This window comes from Camelus dromedarius, chromosome 8, assembly GCF_036321535.1.
Source record: "Camelus dromedarius isolate mCamDro1 chromosome 8, mCamDro1.pat, whole genome shotgun sequence".
NCBI lineage: Eukaryota > Metazoa > Chordata > Mammalia > Artiodactyla > Camelidae > Camelus > Camelus dromedarius.
The window spans coordinates 55,042,939-55,055,144 of record NC_087443.1 but is presented as its reverse complement, the minus strand read 5'-3'; the positions used below and the strand labels follow the sequence as shown (position 1 = coordinate 55,055,144).

The 12,206-nt window shown below is 44.1% G+C and overlaps 1 protein-coding gene across 2 annotated transcripts in view; it reads left to right on the top strand.

The window, feature by feature from the left end:
• The window catches only part of BLNK (B cell linker), a 73,806-nt gene that overhangs the window by 24,328 nt on the left and 37,272 nt on the right, over window positions 1–12,206 (top strand). For both annotated transcript variants that reach the window (XM_010974373.3, XM_031461497.2), the window contains one exon: window positions 2,448–2,497. In XM_010974373.3, the coding sequence (XP_010972675.3) occupies window positions 2,448–2,497 (50 nt within the window). The remainder of the gene's footprint in view (window positions 1–2,447; window positions 2,498–12,206) is intronic.

The window sequence follows — 12,206 nt, the reverse complement described above, 5'->3', positions numbered from 1 at the left end:
TGTGCCCTTGAAATTATGATTGATATCACCAAATTGCTTTCCAAAAATTTTGTACCACCAATAGTATATAAAAGCTCATTTCCTTGTGCCTTCAGGACAGAGAATTTTCATTTTTTTGAGATCCATTTTAATGTAATCAAATTTATTCACTTTTTTCCTTTAGGGTTTTTTTTTAAACTCTTTTTTCTTTGAGGGGGGCAGGTAATGAGATTTGTTTCTTTCTTTATTATTATTATTATTATTATTATTATTATTATTATTATTATTATTATTATTATTTTAGTGGAGGTACTGGAGATTGAACCCAGGACCTTATGCATGCTGAGCATGCACTACCGCTGAGCTGTATACCCTCCTCCTGGTATCTCCTTTTTTTTTTTTTTTTTTTTTGGTCTTTGCTAAACTTAAGAGTAAGAAATCACTTTTCATGGGGTTTTTAGTCTGTAAAATATAAATGAGTCTCAATATGTGTAAGTGATCATCAGAAAATAGTTAAAATGGTCTGCTCATGGGACGGTGGTCATCACATAGAGGAGGAGAATTTGTCTTCATGTGTTCTGTCCTATGACTGGGAGAATTGTTTGATTGTTTTCATTTATTATTTCTGATACATATAGAATTGAAATGAGAGAGCCCTGCTAGTCATTGTTTTAATTACTAGTAATTCCAGATTAATTACCCCACAGTTGTGAATTTTACAATACACCAATTTTCTCAATAATGTGAAGTTTTGTATAAAATGTCTCTCTATTCCATAGCCAGTCAGACTTATAAGCAGCCATGGAGCTCAAATTTTTCCAGACAATTTCTATTTCATTCTGCCCATTATCTTCAAATGCACTTTTACTTGACAAACCATGTTTCTTCTCAGCTTAGAAAACACAGCTGCCACAGTCATGATCCAGGGTGAAGTCAGTGACCCTCTGGTCCTGAGTGCCCTGACTTTAAGCTCTTACTCATAACCAGGCAACAGGTGCTACCTTGAAAGGAGGAAGCATGGTTAAGCACACTGGTTTCCTAACACAAGACCGTGACAGAGTTGTCACTGGTTCACGGCCGAATGAGAAACTAAGGACCCTGAAGTGTTGGGGGTTGGCGTGCAGCTGTTGGCTGCTCAGTGAGGCCCAGATCACTGGTCTGTGTTCACTGACCAACAGTCCTTTCTTGAATCTGTCTTTTATCCTGAGATGATAACCTTCATACATTTGGGAGTATTAAAATATCCTTTCTTTCTTTCTTCTTTTTTTCTTTTTTTAAGTGATGGCAATAATGGGCAATCATTGGTTTGTGTTTTTTGAAATCTTACTGGTCCATGAACAGACCTGGTACCAGACCCAGTTTTTTTTTTTTTTCCTCCCTTCCTTTCAACACCTTGGACAATCTCTCTCTCTGGATCTCATCGTAGGTCTAATGACAATATCTTCCCAGCACACCCAGCTGGCTTGCTGAGAACTGAATGAAATAATAGACAGGAGAACCTGTGGGTAAACAAAATGCAGAATTTCTAGGCAAATAGAAGTATTCTTATTTTTGCAACATTACAATTCTTATAAGGCTTATTTTTTGTAATCAAATGTAAATTTCTGTACTTTTTTTCCAAAAAATGAAATATGTTTTGTACATAACAGTTACCTTATACACTGTGATATTTTAGTAAATGAAGTCTCCTGCTTTTTACACAGGTTTTATTTATATATATTTTAAATTTCACCAAGCAAATCATTCATAAGTAAAATGGGTAACTATTACTAAAAATAATACTTCACTGTAAACTTTGACATTTGAAATAATGGAAGGGGAAATGTTGTCAGACTTACAAAAAGCCTAAAAACTGGGATATGCTTTTAAAATGTAATTTTAGTGAGTGGGGAAGGATTGTGAATATTCAGCACATTTCATACACGTGTAAAGACAGTAAAGCGGTTTTGAGGGCGCCTGAGCAGTTCAGCTTCTACTCTAAATATCACAATCCCTAACCTGGAGACACTCACTGCTCACTTATTTGGCATTTTTTTTCACTAGTGCAAAAATAATTTCAGTACAACCTACAACTAAAATGCTCATTGTAGCTAATTTTTCCTATTATTTAAAATGTTTATTAAATTATTTATTAAAATAGAGTTCATCTTCTCTTACCTTCCTATCAATCAATCAACATTTATCTTCCTTGAACCTCTGAACTCAGAGCTTTTTGTATTCTGACCTCTCAGAGCTCCTTCACCTCCTGACTTCACCTTTGCCAAGTCACAGCCACACTGCACACTGGAGAGGTGGGGAGAGATGGGAAACCTCTGACTAATAGCGTCACTACATTTACAATGCATTTAGTCCAAAGGAAGCCATCATTCTATTAGTTAACTACCTGTTATCTCTATAGCTGTTAACATTATGGACCTTGACAACAGTCGTCCTGCCCACTGACCATTTGTCTAATTTGTTATCTATAGGCTGAAAGTTAAAGCACCTCCAAGTGTGCCTCGAAGGGACTATGCCTCAGGTAAGAGTATTTCTAAAATACTTGGACTCTTAACTAATCTAATGTTCATAATTACTTCTTGAAAGGAGAACAATGTTCTACTCATTTGAAAACAAAATGAGCCCATCCTAATTTTAAGAATGACCAAATCTATTAGGCATTGATTATAGTGGGTATGTAGTACTCCTTCAATCCATCCATTCACCCATCCACTCAACTATTTACCAATATGTATTAAGTGTCTTCTGTGTGCCAGGCACATACAAGGTCTTAGGTAGAAATACAGTGAAAATAAGATAGATCTAGTCCCCACCCTCACAGAATTTATAGTCTAGAAGGGAAAATAGATGGTGTTAAAGCAATTACAATTCAGTGTGTTGGGGAAGAACAAAGTTCTATGGAAATACACCACAACAGTATCTGATCTAATCTGAGGTGGAGGCTGTGGAGGAAGTGGGGAACGGAAGGCTTCCTAGATGAAGAATTGCTAAAATGGATATTTGATAGCCAGTGAGGTGGGGTAGGGGGTAGAACAGGTCATTGATGGCAAATAGTTACTCAGTTCTCTCAGAGTTTAGCCCCCAACCTCATTCGAACTAGGATCAACTTTGTCAGCAGAGAGGAGTTAGTCTTGAGATTAGCAGCATTTAGGGCAGTGGTGAGCCAAGTAAATTCCCCACCACATTTTCCTTTTCTAAAACAGATGTATTAGGAGGATAGGTCTAACATATCATTCTACTGGCTTAAACATAAAGATGTCCTGGACACGGACAGACCTATACAGCCCTCAGTGAAAACCACAGGGCTACGGACATCGATGAAGACTCTTCCTCTCCAGGGCAACAGCTAAAACCAAATCACAACCTTAACAGGTGATTACTATTTTGTTTTATTTTTTCTGTCACTGATTGCAATAGTAATAAATCAGATAGCTGTGTTCCTCTTGAACACTAATGAAATCATATCACATTGAGAAATGCTGACCAGCAAACCAAGCCTGGTCACTGACCCACTGGACCACTTTCCAGAACTCACTAGGTCACAGAATATTTATTGACCTCACATCGCCAGTCAGTCAGCAAATCTAGACAGTTAGGGGATTCCTTTGCAGTTTGGAACTAAAAAATAAAGACCCTGTCCTGATCTTTAAAAATCGAATTTGTCTATGGCCATACCACCCCGAAAGCACCTGTCCTTGTCTAAAATAAACCTAATCAAAAGTCAGTGAGAACAAACACATTCTTCCCTTTAAGTTATTTAAAAAAAGAAAAGAAATCAAAGCAGGCGACATCTGTTAAAAACCCAAAGATTTGATGGGAAAATTTGGACTCCTGGAGTCGCAGGCTTAAAAGGAGCCCTGAAGTCGGGTAGTCTAACATCCGATCCAATGCTTAAAGCCGCCCCACCACCATGTACCACTAACAAGGCCCACTTTCTGCTTGGGCACCTCCTGTGATGACCTCCCACGCCTGTCTGGTCCAGTCAGGGAGGGACAGCCCTGGCTAGACACAGATATGATCCACTTCCCTGTGGCTTCCTGAGTCTGTCCAGATGGCCACACAGTACAAGTCTTTCAATATTAAAGGAAGTGGAAATAGAGCTGGTCTGTGCAACTTCAAGGATACAATTAAGAAGTTGGGTCATTTGAACTGTTTCTCCTCTAGAATAAACGTCTCCAGGTGCTTCAGCTATACCACATATTTTTTGATTCATTCAACAAGTATTACCCAAGTGTGTCCTGTGTGATACTCACTGTGCTATATGGAGTAGGGAATAAAATATAGTCCCTAACCTTAAAGCACCTAATGACTAGTGGAGTGTCAGATAATAAACAAGAATGCCAACAGGTAAATATAAATTACCGAACGTGGTAACTGCTATGAAGGAACATGGCAGGTGCAGTGATAGGGAATCAGTATGGGGTGCGGGAACAACTTAAGTAATCAGGGAAGGTCTCTCTGAGGAGATGACATTTAATTAGAGTCCTGGGGAGTGGGCAGGAACATCTGTCACTTTGTAGATGCCCCAAAAGCATTGGAGAGGCTGGACAAAAACATTAGGAGCTCAGAGGCAATTCATGGAAACCTAAGTGACTAATATATCTGATTTCAGGGTGGAGGTCTCCTGGGGGGTCCCCTCATGCTCATCCCCTCACCCAGGCGCCTCCTTTCCTATACTTTTTACTTGGGTGAAAGATACGTAGCATTCCTGACTTGTTCACCCTTTTGTCTAAGCCACACACACAGCGGGAATCATCCTTGATTCTTCCTCTTCCTTCACCCTGTACAAAAAAATTAATCTCTAAATCCTATTAATTCTATCTTCGAAGTGTTTCTCAAATATCTTTGCTCCTCTCTGTTTACATAGCTAGAGCTCAAACCCTTGGCATCTCTTGCTTGTCCTCATACAGAAGCCTCTGAATAGTCTCCTTAATGCCTGACTCCATGTGGTCCTCTCAGTCCCCACCAGAGAATTGTTCTGAAGTACCTTTGCTTAAATATTTTCATGGCTCTATATCCCCAACAAGAGGAACCGCAAACCACTCAGCCTGCACGCAAGGTCCTTCAATGTCTAGCCACCAACTGACTGTGTAACCTTGGACAACTCACTCTTCTCTCCATATCTATATCATGCAGGACTGAAGCAGATCTCTTAGGTTCCAGCCAAAGCTAATACTTAACACTCTGGCAGAAACACAAGTCTTGGGAGTCCAGGGCTCAGCGATGAAGCAAGCCTCTCCTACCCTTCCCTGGCTTTAGGAATTTGCATTTTCCAATCTCCCTGATTCTCACAAGTGTCCCCTTTCTTGACCTCAGACACCTGCTCTCTTCCCTGAAATCCCTCAAATAGTCTTTTTTTTTTTAACAATTTTAAAAAATTTGGGGAGGGGAGAGGGGGAGATAATTAACTATTTTTTTTTTTTTTAATGGAGGAACTGGGGATTGGACCCAGGACCTCGTGCATGCTAAGTACATGCTCTACTACTGAGCTGTACCCTCCCTCTCCCACAAAGAGTCCTGATATCAGTACCTTTGTACTTAAGATCTCCTGAAACACAGAAACATGGCCCAGCCGGGTCTTCTAAGCATTTGCTACTCAGAGTGTAAATCCTAACCTAGCAGCATCAGCATCGCTTGGGAGCTTGTTAGAAATGCAAAATCTCTGCCCCACCCTAAAACTAATGGATCAGAATTTGCATTTTAACAAGAACTCCAGGGGATCTGGATGTATTTTAAATTTGAGAAACCCTGCTATAAACCACCAATTCTGTCCTTATTGCTTCTCCTAAACTGAAAGGCAAATTTTTTGAAGTTCCAGGATCTCAAACATTCATCCTATTGCTTCACAGACCAGTGAGGCCTTGCCTAATCTCCCTGCTTTTACACTCAATCTCAGGAAAGGCAAAACCTCCATCCCTTGCCACTCCCTGTCCCCTCCATGTTCCAGGAGCACTCTCAGCTACTTCCCCTGAGCCTTGGGGTCCCTGTGCAGCTGCAAGCTTAGTGCCTCAAAAGTCAGCCCCGACAATTCTCCTGAACCCAGGGAGTCTTCAAGGACCTCAGAGGCTCCAGGCTTGGAGACCTTAGCCCACCAGACCTCCTGAGTCCAGGAGGCCCGTCAGGTGCTCACTGGAGGCGTGGGCAGATTTGGTCCACCACGCCTCCTGAAACAGCCCTACCTGTTTCTACTGGACACTGGAATTATGTCTCTTTCCAGTCCCAGAAGCAAATGGCTTCCCAGACCCTTTAAGCCACGCCGGAAAGCCCGACTTTGGTGATGCCGACCTTCAGAGTGCAGAGGATGGAAAGAGCCAGTGCCCCCAGAGGTCATCAGACAAGTCACCACAGTCCCTCCTCTAGATAGAGTGTGGAAGGACAAAGTGTGAATTATACACAGAATGGAGGCCTGGACCTCCTACAGATGCAGGCCAGCCCAGCGTGCAGCCTGCTGCTTCCACTTTAGACCCCGCTGCTCAAAGGGACCTCAGAGTCCACCGAGCAGAGAGCATTACTCCCGGACAGCCAGTGTTGCCGTGGGAAGGGAAGAAGATGTTCAAAACATACTGGGCATTTACTCTGTTCTGGGCTTGACAGACATTAGCTCATTTAATCTCCCATCAGCCCATTGTATAGAAATGACTGTCTCAGTTTCACACGTGAGGAAAATGTGTCTCGGGAACATTATATATATAACCTGTCCAAAGATCCCGTGGTCACTAACAGGAAAACCCACCACAGGCTCCCATTCCGCTGCTCTCCCTTTGACCCAAGCTGGGATGGTTATACTTTTCTGGGGCACTTCTTATTTACTATTCCGAAAGCCCCCGAGCCTCTGATGTTGACACCAGAACCTGCTTCCTGAGCTTTCAGAGTGGAACAGCCTCCTGTATCTTTGAGTCTGAGGTCTGGCTTGAAAGGGGGTGGGGGAGGATCAATCATGGTGTCCCCATAGTCTTCTGAGGTCATTTCAGAATTTCCACTAGGCGCTTCATAAACCCCTGAGAGGTCAGAACTGAACAAGGCCTCTCTCCTTGTACCCTAGGGCCCTGACACCAAGGGGCTGTTGTGTCCCCAGGGGGTCCACCTTCTCCTCCCCACCACCGATGTCATACAGAGAGAGATCAGAGTAATGATAAAGAGGCAAAGGAAGGTCCTTGGACAGGGACTGCTTGGTAAATGCCCACCACAGAAGCACAGAGCGTGTATAACAACTCTTTGTCCACAAAAAAGTGAAATATAACCTGCTTTTCCCCTGTTCTGGTGTCCTTAGTGAAGCCAGTATTTACTTAATTTGTTGTCTCCCTGGTTACCCTCTCACTGGTGGTACCAGCAGAGCTGACATGGGGAGAGCTGTATTCGACATCAGTCCTGCCTCATGGAACTAAGAATAGAAGAATGAAACTTGGACTCATACGTATTTTAACACCTAGAAAGTCCTGAAAGGTCACCCCATCCAAGCTGCTCATGTTAGGGATAAGTAGAGACCAGAGAGGCATAGTGACTGCCCCAGGTCAAGCAGCCAGCTGATGACCAAGCCAGGACTGTGTCCCCCATTTCTGTACCCACCCTTCCTGCTAACAGGGCCCTGTGAAGGATGAATGAATATACAGACCAAGGGAACTTCTAAAATGTTAAGTATTTAGTTGCAAGCCACCTGACCCAGCCAGCCTGGATCCGGCCTTGGCCTCAGCTCCCCTCACTAAGTTACATCCCTTTCTCCCCTTGGGATGTACCCGGTGCGACTGTCAACTTGCCGCCTTCCCCGCAGCCTCTGTAGTTCTGCTTTCTGTTCCTTCCCTGTGTCTGTCCCCACACCGCAGCCAGAACACCTTCCTTCCTTCTTTTCTTCCTGCATCCTGCTGAGGTCTTCCCACTGGTTCCCTGCATCCCACCACCAGCTCTGCAAGAGGAGAAATGGGCAGGGCCCAGTGGCACAGAGCAGAGCCTCCAGGGTGGAATCAGGCTAGAGCTGAAGCTGCGTGCTGACACGCAGCCGTGGAGCTTATCCCTCAGTGCCCAATGGGTGGGACGCCACCAATGTGCCCCACAGTTTCTGATGCTCTGAATGACACCCCCTCCCAGAGGCTGAATTCATACCCTCTCCCTCAAGCTCTCAACAGAGTCCTTTACTGTCCTTTCAGCCATCCTTTTCCGTTCCCAAGACCCCCCGTCTGGTTCAGCCTCTGTCTCTTCACACCTGGGCCACTCAAACACCTTCCCTGTCCGCCTCCCCATCTCCAGCTTGTTACTGGAACCTGCAGTGCCCACTGTGGCTAGAGCATCCCCTTGGCTGGCAACGATCCTGGCTTTGTCTATCTGTTGGCATATTTTCCTGTGACTGTCCAGTGCAACTAGTCCATCTATGCAAGTCTTGTAGATGCCTCCTTCTATCCACTGGCTAAGCCATACTTCTGGGACTGACACACAAGACCCTGTCAACTTCATTCTCTTGCCCAAGTCCCAGTCTTCCTTCAAGGCTCATATAACCTCTCAGCCCTCACTGAGTGCAGCCATCTCCAAACTCTCCCAGTGCCTGGAATTATGACCAGTTGCTGGGGCATTCATTGGGAAATTTACACCACCTGGACCGTCCTCAATCCAAAAGATGATTGTTTTTCCAGACACGATATTTTATTTCCATTGTAGAGGCTGATTCAATAAGAAGATCTTGGACTTTGGTGTGGTTTAGGCCTGGGTTGGAATCCTGGCTTTTCCCCCTAAGCATTGAACTTAGAAAAGTTTTGTGATTTTGCCAAGCCTCTGATTCCTGATCTAGAGATAAGAATACCTATCCTTCAGGTTATTGTGAGAATTAAAGAGAAAGTAATTTCATAGTAATAATCCTCATTCATTGGGCCCTGACTCTGTGTCAAATACTCTTCTAAGTACTTTCCATATGTTAATTCATTTCATTCTCTCAAAACCCCATGATATAGGTACTACCAATAATGTCCATTTTAGTGATGAGAAAAATTGAGGCCCAGAGGTTAAGCAGTTTGCCTAAGGTCACACTGCTAGCAAATGACAGAATCAGGGTTTTGAGCAAGGCAGCCTGACTCTACCACCCAAGCTCAAAGCCTTGCACGTCTTGGCCTGCAGCAGATGCTGAGACGGAGGCAGGCCATTCTAACATGTCTCCTTGTGCCAGGTGCTGTGTGCACAGGTTGAGAGGGCCACATTGACCACCAACCCTGGGCCAGGCAAGGGGAGGATGTGTGGCATGGGGTTATGACACAGTAAATAGAGCATAAACCCCACACCAGGTACACAATATGACAGGAAAGGCTCTCCCTGACAAGGAGGTCCAACCAGCATCTCAGCTCCCTGGCAGAGGCGTGCAATTTCACACCCCAGATTAATCCCCTGGCCCACATTCAACTTGAACTTATTCTCCTGGAAGTTTTATTCACTGCACTAGAGGCTGTCTTGGATCCATTTCCTTGTGGTAGCCATACTGCATGGTGGCTATTAGAGTGAAATAGGATTAGTATCATTTTGAGGGTTGATTAAGACACGGTCAATCCCCAAGACAACAATGAGTAACATTAGCACAGCACTGAATGTGTGTCAGGCCTTGAGAAGCACTTCACGTGTACTACATTAATTGAACCTCACAAAAACACGAGGCAGGCACTATTCTTATCCTTGTTTCACAGGCAAAGAAGCTGAGCTTTAAACAATCAAAGTACTGATTCACTGCCAAACAGGTAGTAAAGAGCAGAGCCAGGATTTGAACCCAGGGAACCTGGTTCTAAAACCACCACCTGCACACTTTGGGAGGCTCCCTGAGATGCTGGAAGACCACCCACTACTTGGATCTAGTACTTTGGATTGTTACACTTTTCAGCCTGGGCAATGGTTTGCTGGGTTGTGACTTTATGAGTGTGATGCTGTGAATTGCCTGTAGGGCCAGAAGATGGATGTAGCTGAGGATGGGGGGTGGGTGCCAATCAAATAATCTCTACCACAAGATGCTTCCCTCTCTCTTCTGCCTCGATGTACCACGATGCCTGGATTGGGCCATTCTTGTTTCTCCTAGGTTTTATCTGAATGCTGGAGTGGAAGGCCAGGTGGTTCACACAAGATTTCAGCTGCAGGAGCTGAATACTGATAGCCTGGCCTCCAATCCAGCCCCCAGACTCATCTGCCATGTGCTCAGACAGGTTTTGCCTGTCTTAGCCCCAGTTTCCTTGACTGTAAAATAGAGATAATAATACTACCATATAGTACTTTTTCTAGGATAAATGAAGAAATACATTTATAGCACTTTGCCTAACACCCAACAAATAAGAAGTATTCAGTAATGGAATCTCTTATTATTATCCACATTTTCACTGATTCAACTCATTTATTGGTTTATGTTTTTATTAGTGCATAGATGACAAATGCAAAATGCCATCCAGGTCCAAAGATAAATAGGTCTTGCGGCCTTACTTTTCAGCACAAAGAGACACAAATGACTTAGTCACAGCACAGAGCAGAATGAAGTACACGTGACATCAGGTGCCAGTAACATTTAAGAGGGCCCAGAGGAAGGAGTGATGGGTTATGACCAGAGAGACTGGGGAGGACCTTGTGGAGGAAGGATGATGGAGAGTTCCATGGAAGAAGGAAGATGGGGTAGGGAAGCAGTGTGAGCAGAGCAGAGAACTGCCAAAAGAGCAGGACGGAGGAACAAGCTGTTGGTTTTTCCGCAGGGGAGTGTGGAAGACCCTGCTGCGAGAGGAGTCGATGGGATGGAGGGACAGCAGGTGCAGGCGTCCGAAGGTGTTGACACAGAAGCTTGACTTTATTCCATAGGGAGCCACTGATAATTCTTGAGGAAAGGAACAGCATGACCCAACCCTTATTTTAAGAAAATAACTAGAAACAGTTGGAAGGATGACTTGGTGAGGAAAGAAAATGGAGACAGGAAGACGAGTTGGATGACTGCTGCAACTACTCTCACCAGCAGCTGATCATAAATAGACCCTAACTCACTGAGAAAAGCTGACCAAAGCGAGGAAGTGTGTTTTATAAACGCATTTCATAAAGGTTTCTCTTTGAAGTGGTTTAAACAGAAGCATCTTGCTGCCTTAAGTTCTGACCTTCAGTTATCCCCAAAGTTAAGGTATTAGAATCTTATTGCCCTACTATGCCTGTACTGACATGTTGGGAAGAGGACTTATTCACTTATTCTTTAGTTTATTGGCAAACCTAATGGTTTCAATACACTATGATTTTGTATAAGTCAACTCAGAGAATAATTTCATAAGAATTATTTTCTGTTAATGTCAAGTCCAGTCATCCCACACTGGACTTGTAGAATGAAGCTTCTTCTTAGTGCCTGTCATATTTTTCCCAAGAGAGGGCGCTGTTGCTGCCACTGCTTAAAATCTGGCCACCCTGATCCAAAGACCTCCTTCCTGCCCCCACTTCACCTCCACAGTTCTTTCCCTTGTGCCTCTTGGAATCCCCCTGGAGCTGGAGTCAGTGGTCTGCTTGGAATCCCCCTGGAGCTGGAGTCAGTTTCTGGGGGACTCTGGGGCCATCCACCGGGCCCTCTGGCAGTGGCCGCTCAGTGGGATGGGAGGGGAGCTGGGACCCTTTATGGTGCAGTCATCAGAGCCACTCTGCCCTCTGAGCCTGTGTCTGGTTGATCTCCTACACAGCAGAGTGAACCGTAATTAGACTCTAAGGTCAGTTTATGTGATGGGACTAATGCTAAGCTTCTCATACTCTAAATGTGTTTTAGAGGAAAAGGGGTTAGTCTCCCTGGTTGTCATAATCCAGACCTATTTTATGGTTCAAGATCATAAGCTACTTAAGACCTGTCACATCTATTTTTATAGCTCCTCTGTAGCCTAGGACAGTGCCTGCACCCTGGAGCTCAAAGACAGCGAGGCAGCCTGGCACTGGGGTGCAGAGCACGCGCCTGGAAGTCAATCAGCCTGCAGGGCTCAACTCCTGGCTCCACTGCCATTTACTGTCTGACCTTGGGCTCATGGCTTATTTTCTCTAGGCCTCAGTTTCCCCACAAGGTCTTTGAGAGAGCTAAGTGCATACAATGCTCTGATAATATGGCCTGACATGCAGTAAAGCATTGGTTAAAAGATTTTTTTAAATAAAAAAGTTAGAGCCAGAGAGAATCATAGAAGTTATCCCCTTTTATAGATCTGGAATTTTACCTTATAGATCTGGAAACTGAGGCCCAGAAACATTAGATGTTCCTGCCTATTCTCCAAGTAGTG